Source organism: Schistocerca americana, chromosome 7 (genome assembly GCF_021461395.2).
Source record: "Schistocerca americana isolate TAMUIC-IGC-003095 chromosome 7, iqSchAmer2.1, whole genome shotgun sequence".
Classification (NCBI taxonomy): Eukaryota; Metazoa; Arthropoda; class Insecta; order Orthoptera; family Acrididae; genus Schistocerca; species Schistocerca americana.
Window position 1 is genome coordinate 93505205 of NC_060125.1, and position 20341 is coordinate 93525545.

The window sequence follows — 20341 nt, forward strand, 5'->3', positions numbered from 1 at the left end:
ATCTGAAAATTCTGTCGATGTATTTACTTGAAATTAATTCAGAATGCCGTAATATCACTTTTATTCCTATTAGAGCAATAATGGAACACTCATGTCACAAACTACTCGTAACCGAGAGCATGGCTACCATCGAACAAGACGCCGACTGCCGACTTTGGGGCGCAGTCCGTATCTCTTACTAGTTTCGTCACAGTTCGTGGATTTCCGATCGAGCTCGTACTTACTAAGATGTTCATTTGTTAATGAACGGGTGTGAATTTTAACGAGGCGAAATTATGATAAATAGTTTTAAACATCCAGAGGCTCCTCCTAGTATTCATGTTGTCATAAATGACTTTAATTATTAAATATAAATGAACAAAATCGGTGACTGGCGCCAAGATGGCGGTACTCTCCGTCATGTGCATTTCCCAGGCTGACGGTTGTTGCTACGGTCTAGCGCCGAGCCCCACCCCACTACGCGCGACATACGGTCGTTTCGTCACGTAGCCAGCCAGCGTGGGAAATGCTCTCCGACTCATGGCCGGCTACGGACTACAGCACTTGCTAACTATCGTGAATACAGCAATAAGAGACAATAATTTATTAAAACTGCTAAAAAGTTCTTCCTCACGTAAGAGGCACCTTACAACGTACAGGATGCCTGGTAAGGCGTGGGGGGGGGGGGGGGAGGGGTGGAGGGGGGGACGAGTGTGTGGAGATGAGCGAGGAGGACGGACGACAGCCGGCGATCTAGTGGCCGGGAGGCGGGGGGCGTGGGGCTGGCGGCGAGTGGCACCGGTCGAGGGGCGAGGGGCGGGATGGATGGCCCGTGCATGCGCAGAGCAGGGCGACGCGCGCCTGCCTTGCCCGAGTCCCCAGCCGGCCGCGGCCGGGGTCGCGACGCACGCGCGCACGGGCTCACGCACTCACGCACTGCCGGCTGCCGTGCGCCCGGTCAGGTGCCGCTGCCGCACGCACTGCTGACCCACTAGCGCTCCTAAAGCCGACGGCATCTCCTGCCGTCGGCACAGGCACGTTAAATGAAAGGTGAAACACGTTTATTCAGTAATGAAAATGTCACTGTGGTGGAATTCAATTGACTATAACAGAATGTCATTCTTCTTCATATTTCCTCGTTGCCTCTCCCTGTGTCTGTGCGGCGTCAGTGTTATACAGGGTGACACACAAGTCCGTTAACATTTGAAAATATTCTAATTCACGGAATAATTGAGGTAGAGAGGTAAAAATTGACTCACATGCCTGAAATGACGGTATAAAATTAACAATTGAGCCTATAAAACGTTATCTGCCGAACTTCAACTTCTACGGATCACCGAACGGATACAACAAGGATACAACAAGCAGCACTTCATGATTGGTGTCTTCCTTGACATCGAAAAAGCTTACGATAAGGTGTGGCGGCCCAACCTTATCGTCAAACTGCATCGCACTACCCCTATTGCGGATTGTTACATTGGGCTCATAGACAGCTTTCTGCAGGACAGGAAACTGTATGTCCGAGTCGACGATAAAAACTCCGAAATGAAATTGATCTCCGCAGGAATTCTGCAGGGCTCTGTCATTTCGCCTCTGCTTTTCAACTTATATATAAATGACATCCCAACAGTCCCCATTGTACGGCGATTTTTTATGCGGACGATACGGCCTTTCTGACAACTGGACGACACTTGGACCAGCTAATCGCTAGGATGCAACGGCAACTTGCTGTAGTGGAACGCTGGGCGCTACAAAATAAGATAACGATCAACCCGACGAAGACGGCAGCCGTTCTGTTCACGCGGGGGAAACCAGTTCTGAACGACAGACTCCAAATAGCTGATCAATTTATCCCATGGTCGCCGGGAGTGAAGTATCTCGGTGTCTACCTTGACAAAGAATTACTCTTTACGCAGCATATTGACGGCAGCCCAGAAGATGGCCAGGTCATTGATTCCACTCCTGAAGAGTAAGGATCTCACCCCTAAGACTTAACTCCAGTTGTATAAGGCAACGGTGGAACCCACAATGTTGTATGGCTCCACCTCGTGGGGAACTACGTGCGTCTCCAACTACAACAAACTCCAAGCGCTGCAAAACATTTGCTATCGATGGATCACCGGAGGTCCATAGTGGACAAGAAACGTCGATATACGCACCGCACGCCACGAGACCACTATACAAGAGAAGGTCCATGACAAGGCTCTACGAGTTTTTCACAAAATCGATGCCCTTAGGGACGAAGTTCGACAATTAGAATCGATAGGAACGGTAAACCCTGCAAGGTGGCACAAGTATCGAGTACCGAAGTCAATAACGTTTCACCCCCCATAGGCAATCTGTCATAACACAAGGAAGCAGTCACACATAACAGCCTCGACACATTTCACCCTCCACAGGAGATAGACATCACCAAAGACAGCAGGCTAAATGACCCATTGCGTGCCCAAGCCTAAATGAATGTGTAATAAATAAAGTGTTTTCCTTTTATCCTTACATTCCATCCTAGGAGAATAAGTTATATATATATATATATATATATAAATCAAAAAAAGACCCAGTTGTACAGCCGACTTCGCTATCGATGGTTCACTGTCTACATACGCTCTCATTTGCAGAGACGATACTTTAGCATAGCCTTCAGCTACCTCATTTGCTACGACCTAGCAAGGCGCCATATTCAGTTACTATTGATATTGAGAATCATGTACCGTCAAGAGCGACGTTCATCATTAATGGATTAAAGTTAAGTATCAAACTAATCACGTCCGCTTTCTGAATTTTTATTCCTTGTCATGTTTCAGACCTCACGTCGGTATAGTCCTTCCCTCCTCACGCCAGCCCGCGTGAGCAAAAACGCGTGTATTTAAGCCTCCTCCAGTAACACCGCGTTGGCTCTTCTGCCAACACAACAGTACCTTGATAACTTGTAATTCATTTTTATTAGTACATTGCGTACTAAATGTGGTTCATGATGTGGGTTCCTGTTGTCATGTCCTAGTTCATGAACCACGGGCAAAGTATGAGTGGCCAAGTAAGTGGTCCTGACAGTCGGGATACCAGTTACTTTGGCATAAGGCTAGGCATCTCGGACATATTCTGAGTCGTGGTCACCATTGTGCTCAGACGGCAAAGACTGCCAAATCCACCGGCTAGTCCCTCAACCGTTAGGGGTAAAACTCAATGGGACCCGGGGCAAGTAAGGCTAGCAACCTGCTTCCCTGGTACTTTAAATATGATGCTGGCAACAATCAGAGCAAAATGCCCCTGACCGTTGGAGGTCCCACCTCTAATTGACAAACCAGGGACTCCTAAAATACGACTCGGCAAACGAATGGTAACGAGATGGGGAGCTATTAATATCAATGGGGGCTACTCTGAGAAGAAGGTAGAGATGGCAGAGGGTGCAAGTAAGATGGGGTTGGACGTATTAGCTGTTAGGTCTTACTCTTAGATAACCATATAAGCTCGGTGTGGAGCAGGAATGTTTTGTTTGCTCCCATAATCTTCAAACAGTATTGAAAACAATCAGCGCTAAAGAGAGTGTGATTTGACGTAATGATGATTTTTACTACTTCATCCAGAACCAGTTTTAGATTTGGTGGCATCTTCTTTATCGCGAGTGCTTACCTATACAAGATACAATGGCTGGAACTACAGTTCGGCACTTGTATAAAACGCATATTTGACCATTAGCTGCTTTTTTATTTACAACCCAAATATCGATCGATTCCACTCACGGACTATCTGCACGGATTAGGGTTAACAGTTTAAGCCACAACACATCTGTCGTTACTTAAATAATGATCTCATCTCATGTGTAGAGCGCGCCGTAAATTCCAGTACACAACACAGGACATTGAAAGGCAATTATACTAATAACAAGCGTAGACAGAGATCTGTTTATGGGGAGGGGAGGGGGCCAGATTAGGATGTATAGCCTCTTCCCACACACGCACACACAGACACACACACACACACACACACACACACACACACACACATTACACCAAGAAGAAATGCAGAAATGGACAAATATATTATACTAGAACTGACATGTGATTACATTTTCACGCAATTTGGGTTCATAGATCCTGAGAAATCAGTACCCAGAACAATCACCTCTGGCCGCAACAACTGCCTTGATACGCCTGGGCATTGAAACAAACAGAGCTTGATTGGCGTGTACAGGTACAGCTGCCCATGCAGCTTCAACACGATACCACAGTTTATCAAGAGTAGTGACTGGCGTATTCTGACGAGCCAGTTGCTCGGCCACCATTGACCAGACGTTTTCAATTGGTGAGAGATCTGGAGAATGTGCTAGCCAGGGCAGCAGTCGAACATTTTCTGTACCCAAAAAGGCCCGTACAGGACCTGCAACATGCGGTCGTGCATTATCCTGCTGAAATGTAGGGTTTCGCAGGGATGGAATGATGGGCAAAGCCATGGAACACATCTGAAATCTGTTGAAAGTGCCGTCAATGGAACAAGAGGTGACACGAGACCAATGGCACACCATACCATCAGGCCAGGTGATACACCAGTACGGCGATGACGAATACACGCTTCCAATGTGCGTTCACCGCGATGTCGCCAAACACGGATGCGACCGTCGTGATGCTGTAAACAGAACTTGGATTCATCCGAAAAAATGACGTTTTGCCATTCGTGCACCCAGGTTCGTCGTTGAGTACACGGTAGCAGGCGCTCCTGTCTGTGATGCAGCGTCAAGGGTAACCGCAGCCATGGTCTCCGAGCTGATAGTCAATGCTGCTGCAAACGTCGTCGAACTGTTCGTGCAGATGTTTGTTGTCTTGCAAACGTCCCCATCTGTTGACTCAGGGATTGAGACGTGGCTGCACAATCCGTTACAGCCACGTGGATAAGATGCCTGTCATCTCGACTGCTAGTGATACGAGGCCGTTGGGATGCAGCACGGCGTTCCGTATTACCATCCTGAACCCACCGATTCCATATTCTGCTAACGCGAGCAGCAATGTCGCGCTACGATAAACCGTAAACGCGATAGGCTACAATTCGATCTTTACCAAAGTCGGAAACGTGATGGTACGCATTTCTCATCCTTACACGAGGCATCGCAGCAACGTTTCACCAGGCAACGCCGGTCAACTGCTGTTTGTGTATGAGAAATCGGTTGGAAACTTTCGTCATGTGAGCACGTTGTAGGTGTCGCCACCGGCGTTAACCTTGTGTGAATGCTCTGAAAAGCTAATCATTTGCATATCACAGGATCTTCTTCCTGTCGGTTAAATTTCGCGTCTGTAGCACGTCATCTTCGTGGTGTAGCTATTTTAATGGCCAGTAGTGTATATAGCTATTTTCTATTCAATCACAGTGAGCTACAGCAACGGGTGGCCAGGTACAGCTAGTCATAGATAAATAAAGCAAATTATGCTTCACAAGAGTAGTTTTCTTTTTAATGAATACGTTCCGATCTTTCAGAAAAGCTTGTTTTCTTCTGGAAACTTTATAATGTGTGAGCTTAGAATTTGCTCTATGATCCTGCATCAGGCGGACGTCAGCGACATTGGGGTGTAACTGTGTACGTTATATCTACTGCAGTATATTTCAGCCACACGAGACTATTCCGCGTGGACGTAGTAAGAAAGTTACGGCGACGAGGTGTTCGCACCGGTGTGCCACTGCTGCTGAGCCCCTGTTGCGGCGCCTGCTGTGAGTTCTTTTACTTTTTCTGACGCGTGTCTCTCCCGCCTGTCCGCAGCGTGCTACTCGTACGAGGAGGCGGACTCGTGCGCGGCGCTCAACGGCACGTACTTCCGGCAGCGGTGCTACAACGCCAGCGAGGCGGCCGCCGCCAACATATCGGGGCTGGCGGAGCGCGCCAACCGCCGCCCTCCCGCCGAGGAATACTTCACGTGAGTACCGGTCGCGGCAGCGGCCGCGGCCTCAGAACACACTTCTGACTGGCTCGCCGCCGACCGCCGTCAAAGCTGCGAACGGCTAACAGCCGTCAAGTCCAAAGAAGGGCAACTCGGTCGCGCACTAGCTGCTAGGCCGGTACCACACAATTATACAGGATGTTACAAAAAGGTACGGCCAAACTTTCAAGAAACATTCCTCACAAACAACGAAAGCAAATATGTTATGTGGACATGTGTCCGGAAACGCTTACTTTCCATGTTATAGCTCATTTTATTACTTCTCTTCAAATCACATTAATCGTGGAATGGAAACACACAGCAACAGAATGTACCAGCGTGACTTCAAACACTTCGTTACAGGAAATGTTCAAAATATACTCCGTTAGCGGGGGTACATGCATCCACCCTCCGTCGCATGGAATCCCTGATGCGCTGATGCAGCCCTGGAGAATGGCGTATTGTATCACAGCCGTCCACAATACGAGCACGAAGAGTCTCTACATTTGGTACCGGGGTTGCGTAGACAAGAGCTTTCAAATGGCCCCATAAATGAAAGTCAAGAGGGTTGAGGTCAGGAGAGCGTGGAGGTCATGGAATTGGTCCGCCTCTTCCAATCCATCGGTCACCGAATCTGTTGTTGAGAAGCGTACGAACACTTCGACTGAAATGTGCAGGAGCTCCATCGTGCATGAACCACATGTTGTGTCGTACTTGTAAAGGCACATGTTCTAGCAGCACAGGTAGAGTATCCCGTATGAAATCATGATAACGTGCTCCATTGAGCGTAGGTCGAAGAACGTGGGGCCCAATCGAGACATCGCCAACAATGCCTGCCCAAACGTTCACAGAAAATCTGTGTTGATGACGTGATTGCACAATTGCGTGCGGATTCTCGTCAGCCCACACATGTTGATTGTGAAAATTTACAATTTGATCACGTTGGAATGAAGCCTCATCCGTAAAGAGAACATTTGCACTGAAATGAGGATTGACACATTGTTGGATGAACCATTCGCAGAAGTGTACCCGTGGAGGCCAATCAGCTACTGATTGTGCGTGCACACGCTGTACATGGTACGGAAACAACTGGTTCTCCCGTAGCACTCTCCATACAGTGACGTGATCAACGTTACCTTGTACAGCAGCAACTTCTCTGACCCTGACATTAGGGTTATCGTCAACTGCACGAAGAATTGCCTCGTCCATTGCAGGTGTCCTCATCGTTCTAGGTCTTCCCCAGTCGCGAGTCATAGGCTGGAATGTTCCGTTCTCCCTAAGACGCCGATCAATTGCTTCGAACGTCTTCCTGTCGGGACACCTTCGTTCTGGAAATCTGTCTCGATACAAACGTACCGCGCCACGGCTATTGCCCCGTGCTAATCCATACATCGAATGGGCATCTGCCAACTCCGCATTTGTAAACATTGCACTGACTGCAAAACCACGTTCGTGATGAACACTAACCTGTTGATGCTACGTACTGATGTGCTTGATGCTAGTACTGTAGAGCAATGAGTCGCATGTCAACACAAGCACCGAAGTCAACATTACTTTCCTTCAATTGGGCCAACTGGCGGTGAATCGAGGAAGTACAGTACATACTGGCGAAACTAAAATGAGCTTTTCTTTACTTGGTGTGAGGAATGTTTCCTAAAAGTTTGGCCGTACCTTTTTGTAACACCCTGTATTTCTTTGACGTGGCACTGTAAAGGGTTATTACGCTGTCTTCATACTTTTCGTCAATGTTCAAGATGGCTGACAACAACAATTTATTATGCGCAGCAGTTGCATGTATCACAATTGCGCTGCGGGCGCATTTGGACGAGAAATGGGGGAAAAAAAAGAAACGTACCTTGGTGAAGACGTGGGTTTTACGACGATAAAAGCATTAACAAAGTTTGTTACGTAAGTTTCTAGTGGAGGACGTCAAATCGGACATAAATTACTTTAGAATGGATGAGTATACAATTCAGTATTTGCTCAGTGATGTGTCTCCTCGTATCACAATGCACAACGCTCACGTAAGAATTGCCATATCTGCAGAATACAGATTCACAGTAACACTCCGATTTCTTGCTACAGGAGGGAGTTACTCTAGCGTACAGTACAGCACTCGAATACCACAGTGAACGTTAACTAAAATAATACCTGAAACGTGTGAAGCAATTTTAAAGCACTAAAGGACCAATATCTGAAAGGAAATAAATGTACAATGCACTTTACGCTCATTAAAAACTAATTTTATTGTAGATCAAAATAATAATTACATTTTCTGTCCCACAACCATAAAATTAATAGAAATGTATGAAGCTGATGAGCGCTTTACAATGTGAGGTATCCTCAGTACTAAAATACTTTAAGAAGACTGGAGAGCTGATACAGGGTGGTCCATTGATAATGACCCGGCCAAATATCTCACGAAATAAGCATCAAACGAAAAAACTACAAAGAACGAAACTCGTCTAACTTGAAGGGGGAAACAAGATGGCGCTGTCGTTAGCTCGCTAGATGGCGCTGCCGTAAGTCAAACAGATATCAACTGCGTTTTTTTAAATAGGGAACCTCATTTCTTACTACATATTCGTGTCGTACATGAAGAAATAAGAATGTTTTATTTGGACCACTTTTTTCGCTTTGTGATAGATGGCGCTGTAATAATTACAAACATATAAGTACGTGGTATCACGTAACACTCTGCCAGTGCGGACGGTATTTGCTTCGTGATACATTACCCGTGTTAAAATGGACCGTTTATCAATTGCGGAAAAGGTCGATATCGTGTTGGTGTATGGCTATTGTGATCAAAATGCCCAACTGGCGTGTGCTGTGTATGGTGCTCGGTATCCTGGACGACATCATCCAAGTGTCCGAACCGTTCGACGGATAGTTACGTTATTTAAGGAAACAGGAAGTGTTCAGCCACATGTGAAACGTCAACCACGACCTGCAACAAATGATGATGCCCAAGTAGGTGTTTTAGCTGCTGTCGCGGCTAATGCGTACATCAGCAGTAGACAAATTGCGCGAGAATCGGGAATCTCAAAAACATAGGTGTTGAGAATGCTACATCAACATTCATTACACTCCGTACCAGATTTCTATGCACCAGGAATTGCATGGCGACGACTTTGAACGTCGTGTACAGTTCTGCCACTGGGCACAAGAGAAATTACGGGACGATGACAGATTTTTTTGCACGAGTTCTATTTAGCGACATAGCGTCATTCACCAACAGTGGTAACGTAAACCGGCATAATATGCACTATTGGCCAACGTAAAATGCACGATGGCTGCGACAAGTGGAACATCCGTAGGTCTCTAGAAGAGCGTAGCGTTCCAAGGGATTGGAAAAGAGCTCAGATCATCCCCGTTTTCAAGAAGGGACGTCGAACAGATGTGCAGAACTATAGACCTATATCTCTAATGTTGATCAGTTGTAGAATTTTGGAACACGTATTATGTTCGACTATAATGACTTTTCTGGAGACTAGAAGTCCACTCTGTAGAAATCAGCATGGGTTTCGAAAAGGACGATTGTGAGAAACCCAGCTCGCGCTCTTCGTCCACGACACTCAGAGGGCCATAGACACAGGTTCCCAGGTAGATGCCGTGTTTCTTGACTTCCGCAAGGCGTTCGATACAGTTCCCCACAGTCGTTTAATGAACAAAGTAAGAGCATATGGACTATCAGACCAATTGTGTGACTGGATTGAAGAGTTCTTAGATAACGGAACGCAGCATGTCATTCTCAATGGAGAGAAGTCTTCAAAAGTAAGATTGATTTCAGGTGTGCCGCAGGGGAGTGTCTAGGACCGTTGCTATTCACAGTATACAGAAATGACCTTGTGGATGACATCGGAAGTTCACTGAGGCTTTTTGCTGATGATGCTGTGGTATATCGAGAGGTTGTAACAATGGAAAATTGTACTGAAAGGCAGGAGGATCTGCAGCGAATTGACGCATGGTGCAGGGAATGGCAATTCAATCTCAATGTAGACAAGTGTAACGTGCTGCGAATACATAGAAAGAAAGATCCCTTATCATTTAGCTACAATATAGCAGGTCAGCAACTATAAGCAGTTAATTCCATAAATTATCTGGGAGTACGCATTAGCAGTGATTTAAAATGGAATAATCATATAAAGTTGATCGTCGGTAAAGCAGATGCCAGACTGAGATTCATTGGAAGAATCCTAAGGAAATGCAATCCGAAAACAAAGGAAGTAGGTTACAGAATGCTTGTTCGCACACTGCTTGAATACTGCTGAGCAGTGTGGGATCCGTACCAGATAGAGTTGATGGAAGAGATAGAGAAGATCCAACGGAGAGCAGCGCGTTTCGTTACAGGATCATTTAGTAATCGCGAAAGCATTACGGAGATGATAGATAAACTCCAGTGGAAGACTCTGCAGGAGAGACGCTCAGTAGCTCGGTACGAGCTTTTGTTGAAGTTTTGAGAACATACCTTCACCGAGTAGTCAAGCAGTACATTTCTCCCTCCTACGTATATCTCGCGAAGAGACCATGAGGATAAAATCAGACAGATTAGAGCCCACACAGAGGCATACCGACAATTCTTCTTTCCACGAACAATACGAGACTGGAATAGAAGGAAGAACCGATAGAGATACTAGAGGTACCCTCCGCCACACACCGTCAGGTGGCTTGCGGAGTATGGATGTAGTGCTAGATGTAGTTGTAAATGGTGCAATGTATGCTGATTTCCTACGTAGTGTTCTACCAATGTTAGTACAAGATGTTTCACTCCATGACAGAATGGCGATGTACTTCCAACATGATGGATTTCCGGCACACAGCTCGCGTGTCGTTGAAGCGGTATTGAATAGCATATTTCATGACAGGTGGTTTGGTCGTCGAAACACCATACCATGGCCCGCACGTTCACCGGATCTGACGTCCCCGGATTTCTTTCTGTGGGGAAAATTCAAGGATATTTGCTATCGTGATCCACCGACAACGCCTGACAACATGCGTCAGCGCATTGTCAATGCATGTGCGAACATTGTGGAAGGCGAGCTACTCGCTGTTGAGAGGAATGTCGTTACACGTATTGCCAAATGCATTGAGGTTGACGGACATCATTTTGAGCATTTATTGCATTAATGTAGTATTTACAGGTAATCGCGCTGTAACAGCATGCGTTCTCAGAAATGATAAGCTCACAAAGGTACATGTATCACATTGTAACAACCGAAATAAAATGTTCAAACGTACCTATGTTCTGTATTTTAATTTAAAAAACCTACCTGTTACCAACTGTTCGTCTAAAATTGTGAGCCATATGTTTGTGACTATTACAGCGCCATCTATCACAAAGCGAAAAAAGTGGTCCAAGTAAAACATTCATATTTCTTTACGTACTACACGAATATGTAATAAAAATGGGGTTCCTATTTTAAAAAACGCAGTTGATATCCGTTTGTCCTATGGCAGCGCCATCTAGCGGGCCAACCATAGCGCCATCTAGTTTCCCCCTTCAAGCTAGACAAGTTTCGTTCTTTGTAGTTCCAGTTTCGTTCTTTGTAGTTTTTCGTTTGATGCTTATTTCGTGAGATATTTGGCCCGGTCACGATCAATGAACCACCATGTCTGTGTGTATTAAGTATGTCGATATGTACTTTTGCTCTCTCGTGAGATTAGCTTGAGCAGAGGCCATTAATTTTCTTTTTTATGACTTCAGCCGTCCACCCGGGCCGGGCCGCATGTCATGGCTAATGACGTCCGCAATTTTTTGTAGCTCTCTAGTCTCCTTATTCTATTTTTGTATTCAGGGTGCCTCATATTGTGAAGCGCCTGATCAGTTTCGTACATTTCTATTAATTTTGTAGTTGTCAGCACACACGAATTAAACTTCGCAGCCATGTTTACAAATACACTACTGGTGACAGAACGCTGCAGCGATGCTAGCGCTCCAAGTGGTAAAATTTCACATTGCAGTGAACAGAAGACAAGCGACTTTTATTAGCAGATCTACAGCGAGGCCTTAGATTTGATCATATTTATTTGACGACAGGGGAGATTTGACAAAGTTCCCTACTACACCATCAAATTTCTTTGACTAAATATTTGACATATCAACTTTGACAAAGAAATATGATAGTGTGATACCCGCCTGAGAAGCCTCTGCGGTCAGGGTGTCGTGATCCTACACAGCTGTAGCCATTCTAACAGACAGCAAAAGCTCCTTACATCTTCGAGTGACGCATTCATTGCAATTTTGGAAGCTATTGCTACTTTTTCTTACTTTCTTAGTGAGAACTTGTCAACTTCATTCTAGCGAATTACTTGAGGGGGGAAACACGTTCTCCTTCTAGTAAACTCGTGTGTTCGTACGTTTAACCGATTGTGTCTATCGAACCAGCACTAGGAATTATTAGGTCTACAACTTTGCTTCCGCCGTTTTGCTGCAGATGGCAGTAGCAGCAGGTGGCGGTGCAGTTGGTAGGTCGTAGCTATCATGCAATAACCTTAGGCGTTTTTAAACATAACGCCATCAAAATGTTAGTCGACTTGTGACTGTATCACAAAGTTGTTCGTATTCTAGATTGAATATGTCACCTTACTCGTCATTTGCGGGAAGTTTTAATTTTTTGTTTTAACATAAAGAATTATATGGCTGAGGCTCACAAACTCCTGGGTGAGATCTATGGTTAGGCACCTGTTAATGAAACATTGTCCAGAGCATGGTTTCAACGCTTTAACAATTATTTTGACGTCCTAGACCAGTATGGGGGTTGAAGAGATAAAGTTATCGAAGCTACTTAAAATGACGAACACACAGGAAATCGTTATCGAAAGCAGTTGAAGCGTTTGAGCCGAGCACTGAAAGACAAAGGCCCACAATACAGCGATAGACTAGTAAGTCCTACCTCGTCCGCCGTATTCCTCAGACATTGCTCCCCCTGACTACCACGTTTTTCTATCAGTGAGACACGGCCTATCTCACAAGCACTTCCGGTCATACGAGCAAGCGGAAAATTCCATCAGTGCACAGATCTCCTCAAAATACCCAATTCGCATGCTGTCCGAAATATGAGAGAAAGTAATGCCAGTGACAGTCGATACTATGAATCGTAAATTTTTAGTAACTTTCTCATAATAAAGCCTCCAATTTCGAAAAAAAACGCCAGAAGAACACCTATAGATCTAATATTTCTGCAGGGTGCTACGCATAAGTAGTGAGCATGGACCTCTCTATTTAGTAGAGTGTTTCAGAACCCTCCGACGCCATAGACAAATTTATAAAGAAATGGGGCCTTCACTTACCGCTGGGAACATCCTGTCGGAGCATCTAGAACAGATGCACAAGCCTATCGATGTCAATGACCACATGACCAAAAAGTGCAAAAACCCACCAACCTGGCCTCACTGCGAGCAACGGCAGCCTCGCAAATAATGCCCCACCTACCTGCAATACCTGCGACCAAACTCACCCTAGCTACTCTCACAAGTACAAATCCAGACCCCCTCCCAAAATACTGAACACACCGTCTCTATATGCACTGTTGATGTGCCGCTACAGACAAACTCCCTGTGTCCTGCCGGCCGCGGTGGTCTCGCGGTTCTAGGCGCGCAGTCCGGAACCGTGCGACTGCTACGGTCGCAGGTTCGAATCCTGCCTCGGGCATGGATGTGTGTGATGTCCTTAGATTAGTTAGGTTTAAGTAGTTCTAAGTTCTAGGGGACTGATGACCACAGCAGTTGAGTCCCATAGCGCTCAGAGTCATCCCTGTGTCCTCGACCTACCGCTGAAGACGTCCTTTTCGTGACCTGACTCCTCCAAAATATCAGATTTTGAAAGAGCCCTCATCGTACAGCAAATAACACCTACTACCCACACCATCTTCCATCACAGCACATACGTCACAGTATTATGTGCGTTCTAACAACACTGGCAGCTTGTGCGAGGTGATGCCAGCTAGACGCCGAATGTATGGATATATATGTGTGTGTGGGTTTCTAGAGAGAATGGCTGCACTCTGCGCCAAATAAGGAAGGCCATGCACAGCTACAATAACAAGATGCAACGTACTAAGGCCATTGATAAGATTATAAATCAACTGCGTATCTTACGCATGCCAGGAATGTTTCTTCTAAAATACGCACATTGTTTAGGAAAAGTAAAATCAAGTTTGATTTCCGCCCACCAGCGAAGAGCTTGTAACTCGTTGGATCCGTTGAAGATGACTTACAACAGAAAAATGCGGGCGTTTACAAATATTCACTGTGGTTGTGGTGGTGCATATGCAGGCCAGACGACGCGAACTGTCCAGGAGCGTCGTACAGAACACGAAATGTAGACTCGTGTTCGGCGACAGTTAAAAACCAGCAGTAGCAGAACACTGTGTTTCCACGGTACACTCAGTGGAATACAACAGAACAAAAATTTTACTCCAGTTTCCAGTTTCTGCATCGGCGGAAATACGCCTCGCCGATAATCTTATAAATAGTGATAACGGGTTTCAAGTGGATAAAAATCTGAATCCTATAATTAACATTATCCATTCACAGCGGAATCGACGGGGTCATTCCATACTTAACGGTTAGATCATCTCTCACTTCCACCACCGAGGGGAGCACACACCACTCAGGTGTACCGCGCATGCGCCGAAGGACGCCTGCACATTTCGCATGCGCCAGATTCAGCATAAATACAGTAAATGCACCTGTGATCTTCAGTAGTTGTCTACTCACCTGAAGCCGGCCGGACGTCTTTGGGCTGAAATATCGTGGCAGAATGTAGACGGGGCCTGGCTGTACAGCCGAAAGCTGTTAGAACAATCAACTGTGTTTGGAGCGGTGCCTAGAGCTGGAAGCATAGACTGCTGACGCATAGCGTCGCATTGTGTTCAGCGATGAACCACTCGCTGCTCGTCAGCACCCCAGATCGCAACCATCGGCACGTATATCAGTGCTGTGGGAGACATCCTATTGTTCCAGTGCTTTGGGGAGGCACAGCGGTGTTATTGCTCGTGTCATATATGTGCGTAGCAATCACCTATGACTTCAGGTCACAGCACAGCGATACGTCACATACATTCACGGTCCTTGTGTATTACCTCTGATGCCGCAGTATCGTGGTGTCATTTTTCAACAAGACAATGCTTGTCCACACATGGCACCTGTCTCTGTGAACTGTCTGCATTATCTTGAGGTACTCTCGTGGGTGGCAAGGCCCCAGATCTGCCCCCAATAGAATTTGCATGGGATCTGTTCAGACATCAATCCCGTCCCATTTCTAGCATCCAGGATATCAAAGACCAGTTACACTAACAGCCACTGTCACAGATACTGATTTGAGGTTAAAACAGAGATTTCATTTTCAATATTCCATTATATGCCCGTCCTGATAATAAGACAAATCTAAACATGTAAAGAATAACCGCCTCTGTCGTGCATTTGGCTACATCTTCGGAGGGAGGCACTGATGGGTACCAACAACAGTGACGTGCCTTTAAGTAAGACTAAACATGTAAAGAATAGCCGCCCCTGTCGTGCATTTGACTGGGTCTTCGGAGAGGGGCGCTGATGGGTACCAACAACCGTGACGTGCCTTTAAGTAAGACTAAACATGTAAAGAATAGCCGCCCCTGTCGTGCATTTGACTGGTTCCTTGGAGAGGGGCACTGATGGGTACCAACAACAGTGACGTGCCTTTAAGTAAGACTAAACATGTAAAGAATAGCCGCCCCTGTCGTGCATTTGACTGGTTCTTCGGAGAGGGCCGCTGATGGGTACCAACAACAGTGACGTGCCTTTAAGTAAGACTAAACATGTAAAGAATAGCCGCCCCTGTCGTGCATTTGACTGGTTCTTCCGAGAGGGGCGCTTATGGGTACCAACAACAGTGACGTGCCTTTAAGTGAGACTAAACATGTAAAGAATAGCCGCCCCTGTCGTGCATTTGACTGGTTCTTCGGAGAGGGGCGCTGATGGGTACCAACAACAGTGACGTGCCTTTAAGTAAGACTAAACATGTAAAGAATAGCCGCCCCTGTCGTGCATTTGACTGGTTCCTCGGAGAGGGGCGCTGATGGGTACAACAACAGTGACGCGCCATTCAGTAAGACTAAACATGTAAAGAATAGCCGCCCCTGTCGTGTATTTTACTGGTTCTTCGGAGAGGGGCACTGATGGGTACCAACAACAGTGACGTGCCTTTAAGTAAGACTAAACATGTAAAGAATAGCCGCCCCTGTCGTGCATTTGACTGGTTCTTCGGAGAGGGGCGCTGATGGGTACCAACAACCGTGACGTGCCTTTAAGTAAGACTAAACATGTAAAGAATAGCCGCCCCTGTCGTTCATTTGACAGTCTCTTCGGAGAGGGGCGCTGATGGGTACCAACAACAGTGACGTGCCTTTAAGTAAGACTAAACATGTAAAGATAGCCACCCCTGTCATGCATTTGACTGGTTCCTCAGAGAGGGGCGCTGATGGGTACCATCAACAGTGACGTGCCTTTAAGTAAGACTAAACATGTAAAGAATAGCCGCCCCTGTCGCTCATTTGACAGTCTCTTCGGAGAGGGGCGCTGATGGGTACCAACAACAGTGACGTGCCTTTAAGTAAGACTAAACATGTAAAGATAGCCACCCCTGTAATGCATTTGACTGGTTCCTCAGAGAGGGGCGCTGATGGGTACCAACAACAGTGACGTGCCTTTAAGTAAGACTAAACATGTAAAGAATAGCCGCATCTGTCATTCATTTGACTTTCTCTTCGGAGAGGGGCGCTAATGGGTACCAACAACAGTGACGTGCCTTTAAGTAAGACTAAACATGTAAAGATAGACACCCCTGTCGTGCATTTGACTGGTTCCCCAGAGAGGGGCGCTGATGGGTACCAACAACAGTGACGTGCCTTTAAGTAAGACAAAACATGTAAAGAATAGCCGCCCCTGTCGTGCATTTGACTGGTTCTTCGGAGAGGGGCGCTGATGGGTACCAACAACCGTGACGTGCCTTTAAGGAAGACTAAACATGTAAAGAATAGCTGCCCCTGTCGTGCATTTGACTGGTTCTTCGGAGAGGGCCGCTGATGGGTACCAACAACAGTGACGTGCCTTTAAGTAAGACTAAACATGTAAAGAATAGCCGCCCCTGTCGTGCATTTGACTGGTTCTTCGGAGAGGGCCGCTGATGGGTACCAACAACAGTGACGTGCCTTTAAGTAAGACTAAACATGTAAAGATAGACACCCCTGTCGTGCATTTGACTGGTTCCCCAGAGAGGGGCGCTGATGGGTACCAACAACAGTGACGTGCCTTTAAGTAAGACTAAACATGTAAAGAATAGCCGCCCCTGTCGTGCATTTGACTGGTTCTTCGGAGAGGACCGCTGATGGGTACCAACAACAGAGACGTGCCTTTAAGTAAGACTAAACATGTAAAGAATAGCCGCCCCTGTCGTGCATTTGACTGGTTCTTCGGAGAGGGCCGCTGATGGGTACCAACAACAGTGATGTGCCTTTAAGTAAGACTAAACATGTAAAGAATAGCCGCCCCTGTCGTGCATTTGACTGGGTCTTCGGAGAGGGGCGCTGATGGGTACCAACAACAGTGACGTGCCTTTAAGTAAGACTAAACATGTAAAGAATAGCCGCCCCTGTCGTGCATTTGACCGGTTCTTCCGAGAGGGGCGCTTATGGGTACCAACAACAGTGACGTGCCTTTAAGTAAGACTAAACTTGTAAAGAATAGCCGCCCCTGTCGTGCATTTGACTGGGTCTTCGGAGAGGGGCGCTGATGGGTACCAACAACAGTGACGTGCCTTTAAGTAAGACTAAACATGTAAAGAATAGCCGCCCCTGTCGTGCATTTGACTGGTTCTTCGGAGAGGGCCGCTGATGGGTACCAACAACCGTGACGTGCCTTTAAGTAAGACTAAACATGTAAAGAATAGCCGCCCCTGTCGTGCATTTGACTGGTTCTTCGGAGAGGGGCGCTGATGGGTACCAACAACAGTGACGTGCCTTTAAGTAAGACTAAACATGTAAAGAATAGCCGCCCCTGTCGTGCATTTGACTGGTTCTTCCGAGAGGGGCGCTTATGGGTACCAACAACAGTGACGTGCCTTTAAGTAAGACTAAACATGTAAAGAATAGCCGCCCCTGTCGTGCATTTGACTGGTTCTTTGGAGAGGGGCGGTGATGGGTACCAACAACAGTGACGTGCCTTTAAGTAAGACTAAACATGTAAAGAATAGGCGCCCCTGTCGTGCATTTGACTGGTTCTTCGGAGAGGGCCGCTGATAGGTACCAACAACAGTGACGTGCCTTTAAGTAAGACTAAACATGTAAAGAATAGCCGCCCCTGTTGTACATTTGACTGGTTCTTCGGAGAGGGGCGCTGATGGGTACCAACAACCGTGACGTGCCTTTAAGTAAGACTAAACATGTAAAGAATAGCCGCCCCTGTCGTGCATTTGACTGGTTGTTCGGAGAGGGCCGCTGATGGGTACCAACAACAGTGACGTGCCTTTAAGTAAGACTAAACATGTAAAGAATAGCCGCCCCTGTCGTGCATTTGACTGGTTCTTCGGAGAGGGGCGCTGATGGGTACCAACAACAGTGACGTGCCTTTAAGTAAGACTAAACATGTAAAGAATAGCCGCCCCTGTCGTGCATTTGACTGGTTCTTCCGAGAGGGGCGCTTATGGGTACCAACAACAGTGACGTGCCTTTAAGTAAGACTAAACATGTAAAGAATAGCCGCCCCTGTCGTGCATTTGACTGGTTCTTCGGAGAGGGGCGCTGATGGGTACCAACAACCGTGACGTGCCTTTAAGTAAGACTAAACATGTAAAGAATTGCCGCCCCTGTCGTGCATTTGACTGGTTCTTCCGAGAGGGGCGCTTATGGGTACCAACAACAGTGACGTGCCTTTAAGTAAGACTAAACATGTAAAGAATAGCCGCCCCTGTCGTGCATTTGACTGGTTCTTTGGAGAGGGGCGCTGATGGGTACCAACAACAGTGACGTGCCTTTAAGTAAGACTAAACATGTAAAGAATAGGCGCCCCTGTCGTGCATTTGACTGGTTCTTCGGAGAGGGGCGCTGATGGGTACCAACAACAGTGACGTGCCTTTAAGTAAGACTAAACATGTAAAGAATAGCCGCCCCTGTCGTGCATTTGACTGGTTCTTCGGAGAGGGGCGCTGATGGGTACCAACAACCGTGACGTGCCTTTAAGTAAGACTAAACATGTAAAGAATAACCGCCCCTGTCGTGCATTTGACTGGTTCTTCGGAGAGGGGCGCTGATGGGTACCAACAACAGTGACGTGCCTTTAAGTAAGACTAAACATGTAAAGAATAGCCGCCCCTGTCGTGCATTTGACTGGTTCTTCCGAGAGGGGCGCTTATGGGTACCAACAACAGTGACGTGCCCTTAAGTAAGACTAAACATGTAAAGAATAGCCGCCCCTGTCGTGCATTTGACTGGTTCTTTGGAGAGGGGCGCTGATGGGTACCAACAACAGTGACGTGCCTTTAAGTAAGTCTAAACATGTAAAGAATAGGCGCCCCTGTCGTGCATTTGACTGGTTCTTCGGAGAGGGCCGCTGATGGGTACCAACAACAGTGACGTGCCTTTAAGTAAGACTAAACATGTAAAGAATAGCCGCCCCTGTCGTACATTTGACTGGTTCTTCGGAGAGGGGCGCTGATGGGTACCAACAACAGTGACGTGCCTTTAAGTAAGACTAAACATGTAAAGAATAGCCGCCCCTGTCGTGCATTTGACTGGTTCTTCCGAGAGGGGCGCTTATGGGTACCAACAACAGTGACGTGCCTTTAAGTAAGACTAAACATGTAAAGAATAGCCGCCCCTGTCGTGCATTTGACTGGGTCTTCGGAGAGGGGCGCTGATGGGTACCAACAACAGTGACGTGCCTTTAAGTAAGACTAAACATGTAAAGAATAGCCGCCCCTTGTCGTGCATTTGACTGGTTCTTCGGAGAGGGGCGCTGATGGGTACCAACAACCGTGACGTGCCTTTAAGTAAGACTAAACATGTAAAGAATAGGCGCCCCTGTCGTGCATTTGACTGGTTCTTCGGAGAGGGCCGCTGATGGGTACCAACAACAGTGACGTGCCTTTAAGTAAGACTAAACATGTAAAGAATAGCCGCCCCTGTCGTGCATTTGACTGGTTCTTCGGAGAGGGGCGCTGATGGGTACCAACAACAGTGACGTGCCTTTAAGTAAGACTAAACATGTAAAGAATAGCCGCCCCTGTTGTGCATTTGACTGGTTCCTCGGAGAGGGGCGCTGATGGGTACAACAACAGTGCCGCGCCATTCAGTAAGACTAAACATGTAAAGAATAGCCGCCCCTGTCGTGCATTTGACTGGTTCTTCCGAGAGGGGCGCTGATGGGTACCAACAACGGTGACTTGCCTTTAAGTAAGACTAAACATGTAAAGATAGCCACCCCTG

At 46.7% G+C, this 20341-nt stretch overlaps 1 protein-coding gene across 1 annotated transcript in view; it reads left to right on the plus strand.

The window, feature by feature from the left end:
• The window catches only part of LOC124622736 (sodium- and chloride-dependent glycine transporter 2-like), a 467104-nt gene that overhangs the window by 209803 nt on the left and 236960 nt on the right, over positions 1–20341 (plus strand). The window contains exon 3 of the mRNA XM_047148526.1: positions 5726–5879. Within this exon, the coding sequence (XP_047004482.1) occupies positions 5726–5879 (154 nt within the window). The remainder of the gene's footprint in view (positions 1–5725; positions 5880–20341) is intronic.